Below are 22131 nucleotides of genomic sequence, written 5' to 3'. Positions count from 1 at the left end.
AAGAGGTGAGGGTAGGTACGTAATTGTACATAGACTGTTAAATGACGATAAAGCCCTTACAGTTGATAATGAAGTCATAGCTCGTCTCTCTCCAGCCACCGAAACAGGTTTGCTCCGGAGCGAATGGCTCTTTGTGCGACATCTGGCAACACGTGCGACATGTCTGTAGTGAGTCGATGTCTTCTTACACACAGTCAAAAAACTGTCTGAACCCGAGAATACTTCTCTCCCACCACCACCTTTTTCTGAAAATTCTGAGGGATAAAACGGTAAAAGAGTGATTTTGACAGATGCTAAATCATGGGAAAGGCTAAAAGGTATAACGTGACGCGTCAGCTACTGTGACAAAAGTTGATGACGTGGACCTCTGTTATTGGACGTCACGTCTTCTCTTTGCCATTCATATGTCCATGTCACAGAGAGCTGAGAGAAACCTGCTAGCTGAAAGAGAAGTTTCTGGCCTAAGATTAACATTGTAAATATTAAGCAAATTCATAATAATTTTGCATTTCTCATGGCTTCATTTCATCCATTGATTAATGATCCATCCCTCCTATTTGTCATCCATCATTGTCATAGAAAAAAATAAATAAATCTAACAAAGCTTATACCATGAAAACATGAAATACTTTTACTTCTCTAGTATATAGGCCACGTCAAGTCTACACATAACACCATTATATAATGCATGGATCGTAATTAAAGTGTAAAACCATGCACCTTTGGCTTTAAACTTTTCATGGTATCGTATAATCAGTCTTATTATACTACTATTGGATTATTAATTCTACAACACTAGTGATTTTGATATTATTTTCCTTTAGTTATTGTCTTTTGCTGGGATCTGTATAGGATATAAATATTCTCATTCAACAAGAAACGTACATATAACACTGCCAAAAAAAAAACTCCTCTTCAACGAGAGAGAGAGAGAGAGAGAGAGAGAGAGAGAGAGAGAGAGAGAGAGAGAGAGAGAGAGAGAGAGAGAGAGAGAGAGAGAGAGAGAGAGAGAGAGAGAGAGAGAGAGAGAGAGAGAGAGAGAGAGAGATTACATTAAAACCTAACTTTGGGTACAACATTTTCTTGGAAGAAAAGTTATTCAAATCAAAGAAACACAAACCATGAAGAAAAATCCATGAAATAATAAATAATATCTTCAAGCTTCTTCACTTGGCACTAGCGAGCTGGGAGCGGATAAGCTTAGCTGCATCAACCATGTTCTTAAGTGCTGGCTTGCAGAGCCGGTCTTAGTAATTAGGTGGCTAGAAGCCAAAATAAAAAATGTGGCCGAAGTCACTCGAACCCACGACCTTGAACACTAACAACACCAAGCCAAACCACTAAGATACTAAGGACTTTCTGTCCAAATGTGGCCGTTTAAAATCATAATATTGTGCGGCCGGAAGCAGAAGCTTCATTGGCTTCCTTCCAAGACCGGCTCTGCTGGCTTGACCTCAGTGTACTTCCTTGTCTTCAGACCACAGTCAGGGTTAACCCACAAGATCTTCTGCTCAAGAACCGCAAGCATCTTGTTGATCCTGTCTGTTTAATATAAGTGTGTTTCGAAAAGAAAAAAAAATGATATCCCACGTCCACTTCCCTTGTCTTGCTTCTTCAGATATTACTTGTTTAATAGTACTGTATTTTTCTCTGTCTTTGTGACTGTAAGATGATAAACTGAAGTCTGTATTGACTTACCAAACATGTTACATGTAAGTTGCCATGTAATATACCGTATACGTAGCAGAATCTATATCTGTAGACAATGAAAAAAAACTGCCATGTTCTGTTTGTTTATATTGGTTTATTTAGCCCACCAAATATTGAAAATTCAAACCTGTTGTTAACCTTAACATTTGAACAAGTGTAAGAATATTCGCCTTAATGAGGATTAGCTAAACGGGTATAATGTATGCAAAGAAGTCTCTATAAGATGATAAAAATATGTGAGTTAAGAATATTCCATGCTCTTTTGGATGACTTACACGATCAAACACAACTTTTTATGTAAGATCTATAATAACAAAAAGGCTCAAAGTATAATGATGCCATTAAAACTTTGGCCTGCAGCACAATGATGCATCAATCTTCACTTAGTTTTCTACTTGCAGGTAAGAAGATTAAGGTTGTTTAGACTTACAGAGCAATCCATCGTCATCGCTGCTTTCACAATCTTGATCAACAAACTATGGAAGTAAAGAAGTTAAATAATCAATCAGAGTGGCATAGCAAAACAACAATAGTAACAAACAAACACTTACTAGACTCTCATCATCAGAGGCTATTTCAGCTGAAAAGAAACAAAAATAGAGTCTATTGTTAGACAAAACGAGATTAGACAAAACTGAGATCTAATGTATGCATTGTTGATGTAAATCTACTTAATCAACATGTGACCTCTTCATCCTCATCGCACCATTTATTCCAGTCCACCTTAATGTAAGGTGCAGGTTTCTCTTCTGATTTCAGATTTGTGGCCACCAGCTTCTCTCTTCTTTCTGAATTGAAAATGTGATGTTCCTTAACCCAACTTTCTCTCTATATTCCTGCATCATACATAATAAAATAGCACACTTCTGAAAAACAAGTATGTGTACATATTAAAAAGAAAAAGAACCTATACACCTAGAGAGAATGTCTAAAAAAAGAGTAAAGAGTGGGTTCTAAAGTGAAAGAATAAGACAAAGTAAAGGTAAAATACTTTATAATCAGTCTCTATAGAGTGTGAGAAAGGAGCCTCTTAACCTTACATGATGAAATGGAAGGCTTGTTCTAAGAAGCTTTATGTATGAGAGACAAGAGAATACAATCGATCCATTTCGAGACGAACTGCTCGGATCTAGTGGATATGATTAGCCAGCCTTCACCTCGGAAATTAATGTGTTCCAAACACTACATGAAGAATTTGAAAATGAGTCTGGTTCATAATTCTCGGGACAGAAATGGCCAAACGGACTCATTAGTGAAAGAAGTAAAGACTAGAAGATGTATCTTTTTCACATAGATCAAACGGACAGACGAAAATGCTCCCCAACACTTGGTCTAGTTAATTGGACAGTTCAAAAAAAAATTCATATAGTTTATGTATATTTCATTTTTCTTTGTTCTTTACGTATATTTCATGTAGCACTTATCTTATGGAGATCACAGATTTTTCCCAAAAGGAAATAGTATTTTCATATACCCCTCATGGCCCACAAATAGCCAAATGGGCTGGACTTTTCGCATATATCCAAAAGTCAAAGAAAGTTTTTTTTGTAACACATACAAAGTTAAAAAAAGTTAATTTCTCCTCTTCACAGGTTTTTCTTCCTTTTGTTTCATTTTAATGTCATTGAAGTTCAAATTGTTTCCAACAAGAATAATTTTTTTTTCCAGTTTCTCTAACTAAATTAATTTTCTAAAGCTATTAAATGACAAGAAACAGAGAGTTTTACAGACAAAACATCTGTCATAATTTGTAACAAATCATAATCAATAAATGACACATGCATGCTATTTCCAACACTTGCACACAAGACCGTGATTACATATTTAAAGTTCTATCGTATTTTAATGTTCGAATAAAAACGTTTTGGATTATAGTAAGCCACAAGTAATGGATGCGGTTAATAACTTAGTAGATGATCACGTTACAATTACGACGCACCTAACCGAAAATAATAAATCAATCTAGTGCTGAACAAACCATCTAACCTAATTTATTACATCGCGATGCGAAAATGACACTCACCTCTAACGTACGTCTTACTTAACAGCATCGTCATGCATTTGATTTTTGCCTTTATACAAATCATTGTATTAATTCTAATGTGTATATAAACATAATGTTTCTATGAAATAAATTCTTACTACTCCATTTTCCGATACATGTTGTAGTATTATATGGATGGTAACAACCACATTATTTTACCAAAAAAAAAAAAACAATCACATTATTTAAAAAAAAGCAATCACATCATTTTCGTGTACCAAAATATCAATATTTTTCATTACACTGGAAACAATCACATTTAATTTCGTGTACTCTAAAGTTGGCCAGTCGATTCTACGTTGCATCAGCAGTTTTACCTTCTTTTTCTCTTTTCTAAACCATATGATTTAATACGACGTCACTGATACGTAACCAACAGAAACAAAAAAAACTAATTAATCAACAAACAATATACAGAAAGAAATGAAAGGAAATTTGAGAGACTTTAAATTTAAATGTTAAGTTATTCGAACAAAAAAACTAATTAACCAGCAAAAAATATGAAAATGAAGCAAGATTTTAGAGAATTAAATTCAAACATTATTCGAAAATTATGCATAGGGAAAAAGTCGGATACAAGATGTGCACGCATAAAACTAGGTAGTAGAGCTAGGTGGACTAAAATTTCACGAATTTTTGTTTTCACATGTTTGTAAGCATACGGTTTACTTATATTCTTTTATCTCAAAATATAAATCGTAAAACTACAAGATAACACACAAAAAAGTGGAAACGTCTGCTAAAACAATAAAATAAACGTGAACTCGCATTTGGCTTGTGAATAGCCGAAGAGATTAAGCCATCCTGTCTGCATAATGTGGATATAGTAGTTTCAAAATCTGAAATGTAATATGTGATTATGATTATGAACTGTTGGTAAATTTATTTGTTTAAAAAGCAGAAGCAGTTAGCGAATAAACAAGATCATGTGATCTAATTTGTTATCGCATTAGTTTTCTTCTTCAAACAAATTTTGTAAAAGTAGCAGCATGGGATCCACATGTGTCACTTTAACAAGTCTGACGTGACCTTTCTGATGGAGATGCCACCGTGCGAAAGACTACATAACAGTCTGTGCCATAACTTTACTTTTTATTTTCACCTTAATAAATTACTTTCCAGATTAAAGTTCTGCATGGATCTGATTTATTTCGGTTTGATTAAAACTCGTAAAAAAGAAGCATATGTACACGATTAAAATTCTTATAAGAATAGCTCAATTCATTATGATCCTTACAGACTCTATCTTTGTTATAGTCATTTTTGTTAAGCTACTTAGCATAGCCATTAATGGATATACAGCTTTGGCCCGAGTAGGTTTTCTCCTTGGTCCCTGTTTTCTTGAAAGTGATGATATAATATGAACACATTTAATACTGTGAAAATAATGTTGATAGTGATTCAACCCAAAAATTAAGAGAACACAACAAAATGTCGGACAGAGCCGGTGGATTCCCTGTTCTAGTAATGCATGTGAACATTTCAAGAACTTTGTTTTTTTTCTTTCTGAATAATATTTTTACTATTATTTCATTTACTCTTAATAATCATTTAAAATTCTTCTCGTGATAGAGAGGAGGACCAGACTCTCTGTTGTCAACTAGTGACAGTTTACTTAATCGTCTGGTTGCTAAAATGTTTTCTTTACATTGATTTTGCACAACTTTTTGCTGTCTTTGTAATATATATATTTTTGGTTAATTTTGTTCTCATAGTAGTACACTCAGTTTTATCTTTAAAGAACTAGAATCACTCATGAAGGAATCTTGATTTTTCTTTTTTTTTAAAAAGCTCTTTGAGGAATTTTCTTGGGAACTTTTCACAATCTCTCCTATAAATCTAAGTTGCTACTTTTCTCTTAAAAAGGTAAAAATCAATATTCGTTTTACAGTTCCTTCATAAGTTTGCAGAGGTATTTCTTCATCTCAAAGGAAACCATTTGTTCTCATCTCTCATTCACCTTTTATTTTCTCTCATTCACCTTTTATTTTTTTGCTAAAACTGAAAAAACAACTTCCAAAAATAATCTCTTGGAGCTCAAAATTTTCCAGCATTTCCTATTCCTGCTAGGTGTCTTGAGGAGGAGAACAATCTCTAAAACAGGTGGTGAGTTCTTCCTGTTTCTCAGGAATAACATGCAAAAAACTATATCAGTTTCTCTGTTTTTTAGTACTTTGTTTATAAATGTAATGCGTCTCTCTATGCAGGTGTTGATAATCATGATGCTTATGTGATTATATTTCCTTAAGTAGTATGATCTTTTGTGTGGCTATGGAGAAACAATTGTGTGGCTTGCCTTTACTTCTTCTGGTTCTGCTTTTATCCTCCATTGATGGAACAACACAGCTTCAATCATCTCAATCTCAAACCCTCTTGAGACTTCAACAGCTTCTCTACTACCCCAAAGTCTTAACCAGCTGGAACAACTTCACAGACTTCTGCAACTCCGAACCAAACTCCTCCCTAACCGTTGTGTGCTACGAAGATACTCTAACGCAGCTTCACATCACAGGAGACAGAAGAGGCCACATGTTACCAAAGAGTTTCTCAATAGACTCGTTTGTCACTACTCTTGCTAAGCTCCCTGATGTCAAAGTCCTCACCCTTGTCTCCCTCGGGTTATGGGGTCGGTTGCCTGAGAAAATCAACCGTTTGTCCTCATTGGAGATTCTCAATGTGAGTTCTAACTTCCTCTTTGGATCTCTACCACATGAACTCTCCTCGCTTGCTAGCCTTCAGACACTTATACTCGATGAGAATATGTTCTCTGGTCTTGTACCGGACTGGATTGGTTCTTTACCGAGTTTAGCTGTGCTGAGTCTAAGAAAAAACGCATTCAACGGATCATTACCTTCTTCATTGAGTACCTTGTCAGGTCTTAGAGTTCTTGCTCTAGCTAATAACCGGTTTAGTGGAGCTTTACCTGATCTAAGCCGTTTGACAAACCTTCAAGTGCTTGATCTTGAATCAAACTCTTTCGGACCGATGTTTCCTAGGCTAAGTCACAAGTTGGTTACTCTTATACTCAGCAAGAACATGTTTAGATCCGCCGTATCATCTCAAGAAGTGAGTTCTTTGTATCAGCTTCAACGTTTGGATCTTTCATTCAACACATTCGTTGGTCCCTTTCCTACTTGCTTGATGTCTCTCCCAGCTATTACTTACTTGAACATTTCACACAACAAACTCACCGGGCGGCTTTCGACAAATCTCTCTTGCAACTCACAGCTGATCTCTGTTGATCTATCATCAAATCTTCTTACCGGAAGCTTGCCTGATTGTCTTAAACCGAGCTCAAAAACTAGCAGAGATGTTGTCTATGGAGGTAACTGTCTGGCTACTGAAAATGAAGACCAGCGTCCAGTTTCATTTTGTAGCAATGAAGCTCTTGCTGTTGGGATCTTACCACAGAGGAGGAAAAGAGTTTCCAAGTTAGGTATTGCCTTAGGTGTAACAGGAGGCGTCCTAGGGTTGTTTCTCCTCGCTGGTGCAGTGTTTTTAGTGCTTAGGAGAGTTAGTGCTAAGAGGAAAGCAACAGAAGCTTCTCCAAGATTGATCAAAGAGAATGTTTCAATGGGATACACATCAAAACTACTCTCAGATGCAAGTAAGAAAAATATTATTTCATTTTTTGTCACACATTTTCACATATTGAGTTTTATTGGTTACTTGTGTAAGGGTATATCTCTCAAACAATGAAGCTAGGAGCGCTTGGTCTTCCAGCTTACAGGACATTCTCACTGGAAGAGCTTGAGTATGCTACAAACAACTTTGAATCATCTGCTTTCATGGGTGAAGGTTATCAAGGACAGGTAAATAAACTTCAAGCCATCTTCTGTTTCCTAGTTCTGTTAGTGTGATTTTCTCATCTTTGGCCTTTTCTATTTAGATTTATAGAGGGAGGTTGAAGGATGGATCATTTGTGGCGATTAGATGTTTGAAAATGAAGAAAAGTTGCAGCACTCAAAACCTGATGCATCACATAGAGCTCATTGCTAAGCTGAGGCACCGTCACTTGGTCAGTGTGCTAGGGCATTGCTTTGAGTGCTACTTAGATGATTCAACCGTCAGTAGAATGTTCTTTGTCTTTGAGTATGTCCCAAATGGTGAACTCAGGAGCTGGATCTCTGGTATGATATTAAACATGATGTCTTTTAAGACCATTGATCAATTATAATATGTTTTTTTTTTCTAACTTCACTGTTCTGTGTGTTAGATGGGAATGTGGGAAGATTGCTTACTTGGGAGCAACGCATAAGTGTAGCGATTGGTGTAGCAAAAGGGATCCAGTTCTTGCATACTGGTATTGTCCCTGGTGTTTATGATAACAACCTGAGGATAACAGATGTTTTGCTTGACAATAATCTTGCTGCAAAAATCAGTAGCTATAACCTTCCTTTATTTGTGGAAGGTCTTGGAAAGGTAAATGATGTTAAGAGTCTAAATCTTTTTAGCTTCTTGAATCTGTTTGCTGAATCTGTTTTGCTTTTCTTTTTAAGGTGGGACAAGTTGTATCAAGAAAAGGAACTCCAAGGTGTGTAAACTCTTCTTGTCTTTTTTTTTTTTAATTATTATCTTAAACCAACTTCCATGGTTTAATTCTCTGTTTCTTATCAGCATCAAAGATGAAGATAAAGTAGATATCTATGACTTTGGAGTGATCTTGCTTGAACTTATAGTGGGAAGACCATTGAGAGGAAAGGGTCAAGTAGATGTTCTAAAAGAGCAGGTAATATATATAGCTAGAAATGAAATCATGATCATCTACTTTAAAATATGTATTCTTTTCCCATTAGTTACAAGCAAGCATCTCAACGGATGATGGAGCGCGTAGGAGCATGGTGGATCCAACGGTCCACAGAACATGTTCAGACCAATCACTCAAGACAATGATGGAGATATGCGTAAGGTGCCTCCTCAAAGACCCTCTAGAACGGCCTTCCATTGAAGATGTTCTTTGGAATCTTCAGTTTGCTTCTCAAGTCCAAGAAGGTTGGCTACATAACAGCAATCCTCCGAGCATTCGCGGCTCGCCTTCTCCTGCAGCTTCCTCTCGTTTGCACATAACAACACTCGAATCACCACGAGACTCAGGTATAGTTTTAAATACGAGAGCTGAGACTGAATGAGTTTCTTGATCTGAGATTCTTATTGTGTTTATGTGTGGGCTGTAAATTGCAGGATATGAAGAGCATGAGAGGTAGAGGAGACAATGAGTTTTTGTTTGGTCTATTGTGAGAGGAACCTAACTTCCATTTATATCTATAAACAATCATAGTTTCTTGTTTTCAAAATATTCTATGTTGTTGTTGCTAATGATCAAAGCTGTACATTAGTACTTACTCAAGAACCAATAATTTGTCAGAACTCTAACTCAGACATAAGTATATATAGAGACAAAGTCAGGTGTTCTCACAAGGCAATGTTCCAAAACAGCAGGAACTACCACAAGAGCAATTCAACTTCTTCTCTGTGCTCTCCCCTGGAGTGAGACGTACATCTCCATAACTGAAACTCAACTCCTCACCTGCAGCAATGTCCCTTGCTGCAAAGAAACATAGGCGAGGAAGCAAAGCCCCCGAGCTTCTCAGCAGAACGGTGGAGAGGTTTCCACCGTCGCAAGAGTGGTTAATGAACCTAGCAACGTTCCCGATGCTTGTGGCGTCGATGTTTATTCTCAAGCAAGCTTGTCCTGAAGGGAGGTGCTCGCGTATGACTAGGAGAGCTGAGGAGAAGGATTGTTGCGTTGACCTGAGTTTGTCGTAGATAGTTTGACGTCTACGTGCTTCATCTGTTGTTAACAGCTCCCCTATAAAAAGAGAAACAAGATTCTGAGTTTTTCATAAACCGAGGGCTCTCTCTCAAGTAATGTACAAATGATCATTAAGACAGATCATAATAAACACATTCAAGCAAAAAAAATTGCTGTTAATAATCTAAAAGAGCTGAAACAAGAACACTACCAAAAGGTCTAATCTTTCACTGTAATGTAAATGTAGATAACTATGATACTAATGCTAACTCTCCTCTCACTGCACGCAGCTACATCTTCAAAGGCATATGCTTTCATAGATAATGGCTGATAAATGATGCTAATAATGTACTCTCGAACTCATTTTTCAAGTACTTCGAAGAATAATTCAACTTATTGCTGTTATAATCTCAAAAATATTTGTTGTTATAATCTAATGTACTGAAACAAGAACATCTCAAAAGGTCTAATCTTTCACTGTAACGAAATGGAGATAACTATGATACTAATGCTAGAATCGCCTCCCAATGCACAGAGGTAATTAAATGATTTGCTGTTATAATCTCAAAAATATTTGTTGTTATAATCTAATGTACTGAAACAAGTACATCTCAAAAGGTCTAATCTTTCACTGTAACGAAATGGAGATAACTATGATATTAATGCTAGAATCTCCTCCCAATGCACAGAGCTACATCTTGAAAGTTCTATGCTTTTGTATGTAATGGCTGATAAGTAATAACTAATGCTCTTGAACTTAGTTTTCAAGTACTTCCAAGAATAAATAAACAATTGCAATAAAAGATCATTACACTATTATGGAATCCAAATTCTAAGTTCCTCTAATCATCAACAATTGCAATAATAAAAGATCATTACAGTATTATGGAATCCAAATTCTAAGCTCCTCTAATCATCAACAACTGCAATAAAAGATCATTACACTATTACGTAATCCAAAATTCTAAGCCCTCTCTAATCATTAGCTAAAAACATTAAGCTTCCAAGATAAAACATCACAAATCAAAACAAAAATATTTTTTTTTTACATATAAAGTGTTACCTGCATATTCGCAGATGAATTGGTCTTTCTTGATTAACTGATCAGAGCACAAGCACCAACCTTTCTTCTCATCTCTAACAATCTTCAACCGAACCAAAACCCCCTTTTGAGTCACCCGGTTCGGACAATCCGACCCGCAACCACAACCCGAACCACATTCATTAACTATCTCCGCGCCTGCCGCGAGTGCTAAGCACTGACAGTATCCTTCCTCACACCTCTCGCACTCACATCCACACATACTCTCTCCAACCACATTCATCTCAAACTGACTCGCCGGAGCATCGCTAGCTCCTCCTCCCCACCGCTGCCGAGGCTGAGGAGAGGAGGAAGCGGGGATCTGAAAAGGCGTGTACGCAAAGTCAGCGTAGCGTTTGGAATCCACGGCGTTGAGAAACGGGACGGGGAGGTTCTCGAGGGAACGTGCAGCGTCGAGGGATCGACGGAGAGTGATGGATCTGGAGATAAAGGATGAGGCTTTACAGGTTAGAGAGACGGCGGCGAGCTCTGGGGCGTTTAGCCAGGGGAGAATTAAGTCGGCGCATCGGAGGAACTGATTATCAGTGACCGGAAGAGTGAGCTGAGATTCTCCGAGACGGCGAGGCTTCTTCGGGAGTGACTGTTTCTCCATTCTCCAAAGCCTAATTTTTTCTTTGAGGAAAAAAAAGAACTAATTTTTCTGTTAAGACAATAATTTAAAGTTGGCTACTTTTATTACAGACCGATTCATCCCGACCGTTCAAACTCATCAAAAGCAATTTTCATTAAAAAGACGACGAATTTCGGAAATGCCGTCGCAACCGACGACGCCTTCTCTACCATAAACGGATCGCATAGCTTCACGATCAAAGGCTACTCTTTAGCCAATGGTGACTTTATCATCCGACCGTTCAAACTCATCAGAAGCATCTGTCTGAGATTATTAAAAAAAAAGCTCATTTCTAAAAAATATTTGTTTAAAATAACATTCACAAAACTTGGTTTCTATACATAGCTGATATCCTCCTAGATTAGATACCATTATTGGACACTCTAGCACATGCCCTCATCATCATCCAAAAGAATCTTTGTCTTGACAAAAAACAAGAGACCAAACAAAGAATATCTTTGGATTTTTGTTTTTCTGTCAGAGAATATCTTTGGATTAAAATCATCTAAAAAAATCACAAAATTTTATCTGACATTCTTCAGGAATCTTTGTTTTCTACCATTTTCTCAAAAAGTTAGAATCGTGCACGCCTCTCAAAGTATCTCCTATACCTCATCTGGATTGAGACATCTTTTCAAGGAGATAATAAAGGTTTTAACTTTTGTTTTCTGGAAATTCAAATCCTTTGCTGACATGAACGAGAACGGTGGCTCAAGCAAAAAATGTTCATGGGGTTTCAATAGTCTTGTGAGAAGGAAACAAGTTGATTCTGCTCATCTCAAAAACGACCACGGACATCATCAGCTTGCCAAGAAATTAACAGCTTTTGATCTTGTCGCTATTGGTATTAAGACAAAGATCCAAACAGCATTTGTGTTCCTATCGATTGTTGATTTTGTTTCCTTTTTTTCTATGTTGTTAATTTTTCAAAGGAGTTGGAACAACAATAGGAGCAGGAGTGTACATTCTTGTGGGAACAGTAGCTAGAGAACACACAGGACCTGCTCTTGCTGTTTCCTTCTTCATCGCTGGAGTAGCAGCTGCTCTCTCCGCTTGTTGTTACGCTGAGCTTGCTTCTCGTTGTCCATCTGCTGGCAGTGCTTATCATTATGCTTACATATGTCTCGGAGAAGGGTATGGAATAAATGGATTCTTATGGTAGAATTGATCTGCTTTAAAGCTGAGACTCTCTCTTGTTGTTGTTGTTTCATAGGATTGCTTGGTTGGTTGGTTGGGCACTGGTGTTGGATTATACTATTGGTGGATCAGCCATTGCACGTGGCATATCTCCAAATCTGGTAATTTCCTTTTGAGTTATATATGTATTCCTGGTGTCTTGTTGATTTAATTGGTGGTTTTGCTTTAGGCATCTTTTTTTGGAGGGTTAGACAAGCTTCCTGTGTTCTTAGCTCGACAAACCATACCGGGACTCGGTATTGTGGTTGATCCATGTGCAGCACTGTTGATTATGATTGTTACAATACTACTATGCTTTGGGATAAAGGAGGTACTTACATTTCAAAACTTTGTAATGAAATTCATTTCAGGACTATTATTAGATAGTTTAACAGTATTTTTGTTTTGACAGAGCTCATTAGTACAAGCAATTGTAACGTCAGTGAATGTTTGCACATTGGTTTTCATCATAGTAGTTGGTGGATATACAGCTTTCAAGACTGGTTGGGTTGGATATGATCTTTCTAGTGGGTAATTAATTAGACTATTCTTCTTCTTATTATTCTTACATTGAGCTTAGTTTTGTGTCAGATAAGTTTTTGAGATGTCAATGTTTTGATTCTTGTCTTTACAGGTTTTTTCCTTTTGGATTAAAAGGGATACTCGCCGGAGCTGCTGTAGTATTCTTCTCATACATTGGATTTGATACAGTGACTAGCACAGCTGAAGAGGTATACATCTATTGGATAATAGAACTCATTTTTTAAAATTTTGTATAGACCTCACTAGTTGTGTAATAAGAGGATGTTTGGTCTTAGTTATGTGAACTCTTAAACTTTTGGTAATTGCCACAACAGGTTAAAAATCCTCAAAGGGATCTTCCATTGGGCATTGGGATTGCATTACTGATATGCTGCATTTTATACATGCTTTTATCAGTAGTTATCGTTGGGTTGGTCCCTTACTATACTTTGGATCCTGATACTCCTATCTCCTCTGCATTTGGAGACAGTGGGATGCAGTGGGCAGCGTAAGCATGATACATCTCTTGAGAGTCCAAATCGCTTCACTTCATGAGAGTGAAAATAACATATAATTCTTATATGTTTCAGGTACATCTTAACTACTGGAGCAATAACTGCTCTATGCGCTAGTTTGTTGGGTTCACTTTTGGCTCAGGTACTAACCAATTCTTATTGTTCTAAGAACCTTAAGTTCAAAATTATTGTTATAGATATTTCTTGGTTGTAGAAGTAGGCCAGTGCTAGGATTCATGTGGGTCATGGTAATGCACACATGTAATTTTGATAGTGCTATTTTATCAGCCGCGGATCTTCATGGCAATGGCTAGGGACGGATTGTTGCCAGCTTTCTTTGCAGAAATTGACCCACGAACTCAAGTGCCGGTGAAAAACACAATAGTAATTGGCGTGCTGGCCGCTTCACTGGCTTTTTTCATGGATGTTTCACAGTTGTCCGAGATGGTAAGCTTATCTTTGCCTTTTATTACACGTCTTAATGTCATGTGGCAAACAGAAAAATAGAGGTTTCATTGATTAGTATAGTATTTGATATTTGATATTTGAACTGAAACTCACTTCTATTATGATAAAGATTCTTCTCTTTGTAACTCACATTGATATTCATTCATCAGGTTAGTGTAGGTACGCTGATGGCTTTCACTTCTGTAGCAGTTTGTGTGCTAGTTCTCAGATATGTACCACCATATGGTGTTCCATTACCATCCTCCTCTCAAACTTGGACTGATGCCGATGAAAGTAGGCTGCAAACTGAACGTTTTCTTGTGGATGCTACAGAATCATCTGATTCTCCTCTACTTGGCGTTAAAACAGCTCGAGGTACTAATATGCGCCAACTCATGTGGTTACCCTTTGTCTATGGTATTAAGATGAGACTTTAATAAAATGTGCTCAATATTTACTGTCTTTCATTGAACAGATGAAAAGTACTTTGGAAAGAGAAGAAAAATTGCTGCCTGGAGTATAGTTCTTGTGTGCATAGGTGTCTTAGGCCTTTCTTCAGCAGCTTCTGCTGAGCGTCTTCCAAGGTCTGTTCATCATCTGATATCATATGTCTGTCTAGTTGAGTCTCATTATTTCTAAGCAAATATATTTAATTTGGTTGAGGTGGATCGCTTGAACTATAACCACCATCTTTGTGTAACAGTTTTAACAGTGTTGTTGAAATATTACATGTGTTAATATTTTGTATGGTTTATATCCTCTGATGGGTTTTATTTTTTGACCTTGGCAGTTTTCCTCGGTTCACTATGTGTGGTGTCAGTGCGGCCATCTTACTTGGCAGTTTGATTACTCTTTGTTGCATCGATGAGGATGATGAAAGGCACAACTTTGGACACCAAGGAGGTAATATCTGAGGCTTATGCCTTTTGTTGCCTATTCATAAAGCACAAAAAAAAACTGAGAAATTGAAGTTTGGTTGGTGCAGGGTTCCTCTGCCCATTTGTTCCATACCTTCCTGTTCTCTGCATTTTAATCAACACCTACTTGATCATCAACATTGGGTGAGTGAGTTTGATTGAACATCATGAATATGTATGAATCAGTTTTGGATCTTTCTAAACCACTGTTGGTATTTGTAATGGCAGAGTTGGGACATGGATCAGGGTCTTGATATGGCTGCTTGTTGGAAGCATGATCTACCTTTTCTATGGCCGGTCTCACAGCTTACTGAACAATGCAAGCTATGTTCCAACAACTTATACAAGTAAAACAACAGATCATCTTACTTGAGATCGGTGATTCAAAGCAAAGGTGAAGGGGCTCAAGCTTTGTTGTTGCTGAAGTAGCATTTAAAGAGAGTTACAGAGATGGCACAAGAGTAAACACATGCCCACGTATACAGCATTTTTCATGTACATTGTTAGTCCTTCTAAATGTACATCTCTTTTTTTGCCAAGTCCAACAACTTGCTTGAAACATCATTATGAAAAGTGCAGATAAGTGTGTAAGATTTAGACAAGCACATTAAAATATTTGACAGAAGTCATTTAAATATGTTTGAATCGATAACATTAAAATATAAGATAACCTAAACGAGTTGTATAATGAGTTTGCAAGAGAAGACAACAAAAAGAAAGGATGTAATGACTGAGAATCTCCCAACATATGCTGTCTTCAAAATGTTAAATCCTCCTCCACACCAGACCTGGCAACATATATCTGTAGAACATCAAGAAAAGCTATCTGCCACTTGTCTCACATCTTTCCAACTCCCAAACAAAAACAAGAATCAAGATTATTCAAGTCTCACTTGTGATTCCGTTGGAAGAAACTCTCCTCCTTTCGTAATGAATATGAACACTGATCCTGGTTGCATCACTAGCTGATTGTAGTAGCTTCACCATTGACTAAGCTGCCTCTATCTTCTTCGTTGCTGCACGGTCCTTTGATGAAGTATTTACATATTTCCTTGGTGAACCCTTGTCCTTGGTAGAATCACCCGTCGGAGGTGGTTTCTGACTGCCTTTGCCTGACTCAGATTCGGGTAGTAAAGCTCGTACACTAAGCCGAAGCTGACCTTTCTCGTTCACCTGCATTATCAATGTTTCTTTGTTCAACAACCCATTTCCAATTTAGTTATAAATGTCTCTATGAGTTGAGACGCAAAGAACTCGCTGACCTCTATTAGTTTGACATCAATGCGGTCTCCTATTTTATAGGCCTGAAAGGACAAGATTGATGGAGGAAGAGAGTAAAGTCAAAGCCTAAATAAAGAAGAAAGTAATGGATCAATGGGTTACGCTCACATCCTCTGGTTTCGCAAGCCATTCAGCACTCAGCTCACTGACATGGCAAAGTCCTTCTCTCCCAGGAGCAATCTCTACAAAGGCACCATAAGGAGCCATTGATTTGATTTCACAATTCCTGACAAAAAAAAGAAATGTCAGATTCTAAAAGTCCATGTAAGGTGAAGACAAGTATTTGATAGAAAGACATACCTGTAGATATCACCAACAGCTGGAACCATTGTCAACCCACTGATAATGGCTTTCGCTCTCTCCAGGCTCGCCACATTGTTTGCCATAATTTTCACCTTGACAAAGAAGAAAAATGTTTAAAAAGCTGTAATGGTGAAACAAAGGAACAAAAACATTAAGAACAATGAAAAAGCAAAGTCCTGTGGATCTCACAATTCCATCATCTTGCATATCAATGGCTTCAACTCCAGACTCTTCAATGATACTCTTTACTTTCTTCCCACCAGAACCAATAAGGGAGTATACTTTGCTTGGATGGACCTGCAGAACATGAAAAGCTAACAATCATTAGTTCAGGGTAATAAAACGTTATACTGAGTACTTCTTGGGAAACCACAAACCTTCATGATATGTATCAACGGGGCGTATTTTGAGAGACTCAACGTAGGAGGTGGTGAGCACTTTGCCATTTCAGCTGCATAGAGAGAACAAAAAATTAGTGAATTACATTTTATATGGTATATACATTCTTCAAGATAAACTAGTTACACTATCTAGAACTCCTTACCGAGAATATGGCGACGCCCAGCTTTTGCCTGTATCAGAGCCTTTTCCATTATCTCTAAAGTGATTCCTCCTACCTAGTTCATGATTACAGAAAAGAAAAAGGGAAACTCAAGAAAGTTACTAACAGATTTATCTAAACCATTTCAGTAAAGTAAATTGAGAAACGGATAATAACCTTTATGTCCATTTGAAACGCAGTAACACCATCTTCGTTCCCAGCAACCTAACAAATTAAACCGTTAGCATTCAAGTCAATGAAAGGACCTTGAAGAGAAGCCGTACACACTCTGACCTTAAAGTCCATATCACCGGATGCATCTTCAGCTCCAGTGATGTCAGAAAGTATAAGGGGAGAACCATCACCGCCAAATTCTTCTGTATCCCAAACCATTCCCATTGCTATGCCAGCAACAGAGCATTTAACTGGAACTCCAGCATCTTGCAAAGCCAAGCAACCGCCACAAACAGATGCCATGCTGTTATAAACTCAGATGAATATAAGTAGCAAGCACGAATCACTCACTCAGACAAACTACAGCCAGAGAAAGAAAAGAAAAGCTGACCTTGAAGAACCATTGCTTTCAAGTATTGTACTTTCAACACGTATTGTGTAAGGAAAATCATCATCACTGGGTAATATAGTCTCCAATGCTCGCTCTGCTAGTGTCCCATGACCTATTTCTCTTCTACTGGGTGCTCCAATTCGTCCAACTTCACCAACAGACGATGGAGGAAAAGTGTACTGAGACATCAAAGAGAAAAGCTTAGAAAAGCTCTTTAAGGCTTTAAGCTCAACAAGAAAATGAAAGAAGATACAAAGTTATCTGTAAATAACAACAACAAGAGTGAAAAGAAGATCAAATACTGAAGAGACCTGAAGATAAAACCTCTTGTATTCATCAGAACCCTCAAGGTTGTCAATTCTTTGCGCCATTTGTTTATCACCAAGAGTAACAACTGCCAGTGCCTGAAATAATCATATACAAAAATGTTCCATTATAGGCAATAGGACAAAGAATCAAAATATTTAAATAGCCACACAAGAATTCCCCTGAAGACAACATTCCTCTCTTACCTGTGTTTCACCACGTGTGAAAAGAGAGCTGCCATGTGCCCTTGGAAGCAGGCCACATCTAGAGTCAATTGGCCGAATCCCATCCGGAGTTCGACCATCACTTCTTTTACCTCCCTGTGGATGGAGAAAGATGTTAAATGGAATCAATAAAGCGTTACTGAAGTGTACAGTATTAGCAAGGAAAACTCCTATCAACATATACCTCAACAATTCGCCTACGCAGGAGCTTTGAGGATACTTCTTTGAAGACCAGCTTCACATCTACTTCTGAAAATAGCTACACAAGGGCAATCACTAGTTTATTAGCATAAGTTTAAGCTACCATGTAGACAAAGGTTAAGAGACTCACCAAAGGAATAGGTTTCCTAGGGATGGGCCTAATGTGAACATCACCTTGGTCCACCTCACCTTCAGGAACAACTTCCTCATCCTCGTCTTCATCCTCCAATAACTCCGGCTGTGCTTCTGTGGTTCCAAACGCTACCTCATCAACGACATATCCCTTCTCAGTCATTACTGTCAAGACCTTTTCTTCTAGGGATGATATTGCTTTCCTTCTTGGTATTTTCCCCTTAATCTGTAGCGCTTTGCTCAGTTCCTCACCAGCAAGTTCCTGTGTACAGAAAACAATTGTTTTTGAACACTTGATTTGCGAGAAAATATCACTGCAATCAATAGAAACAACACATACTTTCACATGCTTGTACAGGTCAGGAGGTGGTAATCTTATAGCGTCAACCATTTTGGCCTTTCCATGTTTCTTTGCCAAAGCTTCAATAGCAGTGCATGTAGCTTGTACAGCATCCTGGTAAATAAATTGAAAAGCCTCACATTAAGTACCTAATCCAGATTCTAGAAAACTAAACTAATCTCAATGAAAAAATGAAATTACCTGTCCAATTTTAACAGCTTGGAGCAGCATTTCCTCAGGAAGAAAATTACTATATCCCTGCAAATGAACAAGGGCTGAGTCAACAATGTGCAAATCTTGCAAACTCAGGTATAGATTGAACTTGACCTCTATAGTTAAAATTGCAGTATCTGTTCCAGCTAGAAACAAATCTAGCTGTGATTCTTCCATCTCCTTCACGGTTGGATTGACGATAAACTCGCCCCCAATAAGAGCAACTCTAACTCCTGCAATTGCCTTTGCGTTTGGTACTTCAGAAAGAGCTCTGTGGTATATACATTCATCACAAAGCCATGTTAACAAAAAAAGAAAAGCTTCACTCATATAAAAAAAAACGGAAACGAGATGACCATACATACACAGCTATTCCAGCAGATGTAACAGCCAAAGCATCAGGTGCGTGTAACCCATCGTAGCTCAGAACCTGAAACCACAAACAAGCAAGCAACGAGTCAACAATTAAAGACACAATCCAATGAAATGAATACATTCATCTTCCTATATGGTTAAGTAGTAATAAAGAAAGAAAGTCAATTTCATGAAAAAGATCACAAACCATCATACAGAGACAGAAGGAGCATACCCAGGATAGTATCTGAGTTTCGTTGTAGAAACCTTTGGGCATAGTGGGACGTAGAGGTCTATCGATCAACCTACAAATCAGAACCTGCATAAACACCAAAAGTAGAAACATGTTAACAAAAGTATAAGAAACCAAACATCCTTTAGCATTAGTCACTAACCTCATGATCTTTGGTCTTCCCTTCTCGCTTAAAGAATCCACCACTGTAACCATAAAGAAGAAGCTCCGTTTAGTCTATGGATCTTTAGTTTACTTGTAGTAAGAGACTCCAAGATTACAAAGAATTGATTGAAAAAACGGTTACCTAGTTCGACCAACAGCTGAGAAGCGTTCCTGATAGTGAACATAAAGGGGAAGAAAATCTGATGGCTCACTAGGGACATCAGCTACACAAACTGATGTGCAGACAATCTACAGTCACAAGTAGACCACAACCAATATTATCGAAGCTAAACAGAAGACTACAAAATAAACAAAAATAATGAAAAGAGTTTAAAGCTTTGGCATTTGACTTACAGTTTCTCCATCTGTAACAGTAACTGAAGAGCTTGCTTGTCTCCCCATCAAACCAGTCTCAACTAAAATCTACATAATACATTAAAAAAAACAACTTAAGGCTTCACTATACAATCAAAAGCATCGACCTTTGCTTCCCAAAGGGTCTCAAACACTATAAAGTCTATCACTTTAACAAAACCAATTCAAAACATCTAACAGAAGAAGCCAAAGGTTACAGCTTTACCTCTCTGTTTCCGAAAGGGATTTTGACAGAAATGTGGTTAGGAAAAGACAGAGCTCCAGAGTCACCACCACCGTCCTCGGAGACAACATCTGGTCTAACTAGAGCTCTCACGCTGAATCTACTCGCGGGGAGGAGAGAGAGCGAGCAGAGTTTTCCTCCGCCGGAGTGGAAATTCCGGGAACGGCAGAGCTTGCTCCGGCGAATAGGGAAGAAGTGTGGTGTACTGTGAAGCGCGTTGCTTGGACTCGTCAGCATCTTCTTCTTCTTCTTCACACGGAACGATAGAGAGAGAGAGAGAGAGAGACTTTATCCGTTCTTTGCCAGACGCGGGAGCTGTCTGTCTCTGTGACTGTTGTTTTCAGTCGTGGCGACTAGCGAGTCTTGTGTCGCGATTTTAAACCAAACCGGTTACTGTACCAAATTGATTTTAACATTAATGTTGACCGGGTTTATACCGGTCCGGTCTAAATGCCTTACTAGATGGTCACATATTGTTGCAGGCGTGGGCTGGGCCGTTCGGGTGCCCGGCAGATTCGGTTGAGTTTGATTCGGATTTTTGAATTTTTGGTATTGTGCTCATAAGTTTCATTTCGATTTTATTAGTTACTAGATTCGGTGTCCGCGCTACGCGCGGATAACATGTTCAAATTAAGAAAATTTATATTTTTGATTAGTAGTTTTTAGTTTAAGAAAGTGTTTGTTAATTTTGTGTGTCGTAGATTTAACCATAGAGTTTTTGTTTGAATGTGATGCGGCGATCAGTTTTTCTTTTCTAAACAAAAGTAAGTTTGAATAATATATTGTGTTGAGCAATCAAATTTCATAGGAGAAAAGAGTATTTTTGAGTATTGAGTGGTGTCGTTTGCTATCAGGCTTAGGATAGCAGTTTATTCGTCTTTTAGAAGCGTTGTATGATATCAATGTCGGTGTCAAAGTAAAAGTGTGATCCTGATGTGGTTGTGAGTGATAGTTTTCCTGTATAAGTATAATATTTGTAAGCATTTAGTTTGACATAAACTTTTTGTTTAGTTTATTACCTTCATGTAACCTTGGAATGATACTTGTGATGATTACGATTTGGTTTTTCTTGGTAGATATGCGATTTAACTCTCTGAAATTAGCCGCCTCGTTGTCCCATATGGTTAGACGTACCATTTTGGATCTACAAAAAATTATTGTATTATATATTTATTGCTTAAAACAAATATTATTTAATAAAATGTTAGTACCTGTGTAAACGCAATCCATTCCAATCCAAAGGGAACGTTATCCAGTTCACACAGTTCAAAACTAAATAGTTTGACAGTATAAATAAGTAATTGTGCAAAGGGAATAGAGTTTGGTAGCTAACGAAAAGGAATAAAAATAAGATAAGACGTAGACGATGTCTGCGAAGTATATTGTGAATGGTCTTGTAGAGATGGCATTTTCTATGGCGAGCGGGCCTATTATTATAAAAGAATTTTGTTAGTACAGATTCATTATTGAGTTCGGAGAGTTTTGGTCGACAGACTTACTGGTTACTTGCATCTTATGGTATAGAAATTTGTTCGTGATTTCGAGGAATCTGTTCTGGGTGAGCATCTGATCGTGATTCTGGGGAAGAGAGAAAGGAATTTAGTATTTTTGGATTGTGTTGTGAATTGTGTTGCAAAATAATATTTTTTAGGGGAGCGAGGTAGACCGTCGTATATTTCTTTGTAGACTATGTTTTTAACCTTTCATATCTTTTGATTTTTTCCTTGTATAATTTTGAGGTCTGACTGGGTAATAACTCGGTAAAGACCAACATAGAGCTGTCCATGGATGAAAACGGGTTGTGGCAAATACAATAAGACACATTTCAAACTCTGGCCCTAACTTTTGTTAATTGTCATTGCGTAACATAACCTGATTGGA

General features: G+C 37.6%; 4 protein-coding genes and 1 long non-coding RNA gene across 10 annotated transcripts; 2 read left to right on the top strand and 3 right to left on the bottom strand.

The window, feature by feature from the left end:
- Positions 1–1442: 1442 nt before the first annotated feature.
- Positions 1443–4593, bottom strand: LOC103855182. The gene is made up of 3 exons (XR_004458463.1): positions 2398–4593; positions 2262–2290; positions 1443–2186 (listed from the first exon to the last, which is right to left on the bottom strand). It is a non-coding gene; the product is annotated as an uncharacterized LOC103855182 (long non-coding RNA).
- Positions 4594–5615: 1022 nt separating this feature from the next.
- LOC103855177 (probable inactive leucine-rich repeat receptor-like protein kinase At3g03770) lies at positions 5616–9131 on the top strand. 2 transcript variants are annotated; one of them, XM_009132135.3, is made up of 9 exons: positions 5616–5860; positions 5962–7361; positions 7433–7566; positions 7644–7884; positions 7971–8176; positions 8254–8288; positions 8372–8483; positions 8551–8848; positions 8936–9131. In XM_009132135.3, the coding sequence occupies exons 2-9, from the start codon at positions 6008–6010 to the stop codon at positions 8956–8958; spliced, it is 2403 nt and encodes an 800-aa protein (XP_009130383.2). In that variant the 5' UTR covers positions 5616–5860; positions 5962–6007; the 3' UTR covers positions 8959–9131. The 2 variants fall into 2 exon arrangements, with proteins under 2 accessions (XP_009130383.2, XP_009130384.2); XM_009132136.3 differs by having other exon boundaries at positions 5619–5857; positions 8936–9122.
- On the bottom strand, positions 9040–11258 carry LOC103855179 (histone-lysine N-methyltransferase SUVR3). Its single transcript, XM_009132137.3, has 2 exons — positions 10570–11258; positions 9040–9563 (listed from the first exon to the last, which is right to left on the bottom strand). Exons 1-2 carry the CDS (start codon positions 11198–11200, stop codon positions 9157–9159), a joined length of 1038 nt encoding a protein of 345 aa, XP_009130385.1. The 5' UTR covers positions 11201–11258; the 3' UTR covers positions 9040–9156.
- A 317-nt stretch (positions 11259–11575) lies between these two features.
- Positions 11576–15407, top strand: LOC103855180 (cationic amino acid transporter 4, vacuolar). 2 transcript variants are annotated; one of them, XM_009132139.3, is made up of 14 exons: positions 11576–12062; positions 12151–12352; positions 12432–12516; positions 12585–12725; positions 12807–12925; positions 13029–13125; positions 13252–13424; positions 13507–13573; positions 13720–13878; positions 14049–14253; positions 14354–14462; positions 14669–14781; positions 14864–14939; positions 15024–15407. In XM_009132139.3, exons 1-14 carry the CDS (start codon positions 11609–11611, stop codon positions 15166–15168), a joined length of 2145 nt encoding a protein of 714 aa, XP_009130387.2. In that variant the 5' UTR covers positions 11576–11608; the 3' UTR covers positions 15169–15407. The 2 variants fall into 2 exon arrangements, with proteins under 2 accessions (XP_009130387.2, XP_033148249.1); XM_033292358.1 differs by having other exon boundaries at positions 15009–15407.
- Positions 15365–20608, bottom strand: LOC103855181 (polyribonucleotide nucleotidyltransferase 1, chloroplastic). 4 transcript variants are annotated; one of them, XR_630641.3, is made up of 24 exons: positions 20233–20607; positions 20007–20075; positions 19795–19901; positions 19651–19693; positions 19491–19574; positions 19267–19331; positions 19016–19172; positions 18890–18946; positions 18689–18802; positions 18347–18610; positions 18200–18274; positions 17998–18111; positions 17797–17889; positions 17486–17664; positions 17215–17398; positions 17098–17145; positions 16924–16996; positions 16757–16830; positions 16569–16676; positions 16377–16471; positions 16185–16302; positions 16058–16099; positions 15689–15968; positions 15365–15583 (listed from the first exon to the last, which is right to left on the bottom strand). XR_630641.3 is itself a non-coding variant. In XM_009132141.3 (23 exons), exons 1-23 carry the CDS (start codon positions 20485–20487, stop codon positions 15786–15788), a joined length of 2601 nt encoding a protein of 866 aa, XP_009130389.1. In that variant the 5' UTR covers positions 20488–20607; the 3' UTR covers positions 15384–15785. The 4 variants fall into 4 exon arrangements, 2 of the variants coding, with proteins under 2 accessions (XP_009130389.1, XP_033148248.1); XR_630640.3 differs by having other exon boundaries at positions 15368–15597; XM_009132141.3 differs by having other exon boundaries at positions 15384–15968.
- Between the last annotated feature and the right edge of the window lie 1523 nt (positions 20609–22131).

This window comes from Brassica rapa, chromosome A05, assembly GCF_000309985.2.
Source record: "Brassica rapa cultivar Chiifu-401-42 chromosome A05, CAAS_Brap_v3.01, whole genome shotgun sequence".
In the NCBI taxonomy this organism is placed as follows: Eukaryota; Viridiplantae; Streptophyta; class Magnoliopsida; order Brassicales; family Brassicaceae; genus Brassica; species Brassica rapa.
The sequence above is the reverse complement of the archived record's forward strand: the minus strand, read 5'-3'. Positions and strand labels throughout refer to the sequence as shown.

What these genes read in the sequence shown, in the direction of transcription:
- LOC103855177 (XM_009132135.3), top strand. Translation starts at nt 6,008, where the DNA reads ATGATCTTTTGTGTGGCTATGGAGAAACAATTGTGTGGCTTGCCTTTA. An exon ending in GTGAAGGTTATCAAGGACAG is followed by an intron (nt 7,567 to 7,643) that starts GTAAATAAACTT and finishes TTTTCTATTTAG; the next exon opens with ATTTATAGAGGGAGGTTGAA. An exon ending in TTGTGGAAGGTCTTGGAAAG is followed by an intron (nt 8,177 to 8,253) that starts GTAAATGATGTT and finishes TTTCTTTTTAAG; the next exon opens with GTGGGACAAGTTGTATCAAG.
- LOC103855179 (XM_009132137.3), bottom strand. Translation starts at nt 11,200, where the DNA reads ATGGAGAAACAGTCACTCCCGAAGAAGCCTCGCCGTCTCGGAGAATCT. An exon ending in ATTCATCTGCGAATATGCAG is followed by an intron (nt 9,564 to 10,569) that starts GTAACACTTTAT and finishes CTCTTTTTATAG; the next exon opens with GGGAGCTGTTAACAACAGAT.
- LOC103855180 (XM_033292358.1), top strand. Translation starts at nt 11,609, where the DNA reads ATGCCCTCATCATCATCCAAAAGAATCTTTGTCTTGACAAAAAACAAG. An exon ending in GTGGCATATCTCCAAATCTG is followed by an intron (nt 12,517 to 12,584) that starts GTAATTTCCTTT and finishes GTTTTGCTTTAG; the next exon opens with GCATCTTTTTTTGGAGGGTT. An exon ending in GGATATGATCTTTCTAGTGG is followed by an intron (nt 12,926 to 13,028) that starts GTAATTAATTAG and finishes TTGTCTTTACAG; the next exon opens with GTTTTTTCCTTTTGGATTAA.
- LOC103855181 (XM_009132141.3), bottom strand. Translation starts at nt 20,487, where the DNA reads ATGCTGACGAGTCCAAGCAACGCGCTTCACAGTACACCACACTTCTTC. An exon ending in TCAGCTGTTGGTCGAACTAG is followed by an intron (nt 19,694 to 19,794) that starts GTAACCGTTTTT and finishes TTATGGTTACAG; the next exon opens with TGGTGGATTCTTTAAGCGAG. An exon ending in TCACACGTGGTGAAACACAG is followed by an intron (nt 17,890 to 17,997) that starts GTAAGAGAGGAA and finishes TGATTATTTCAG; the next exon opens with GCACTGGCAGTTGTTACTCT.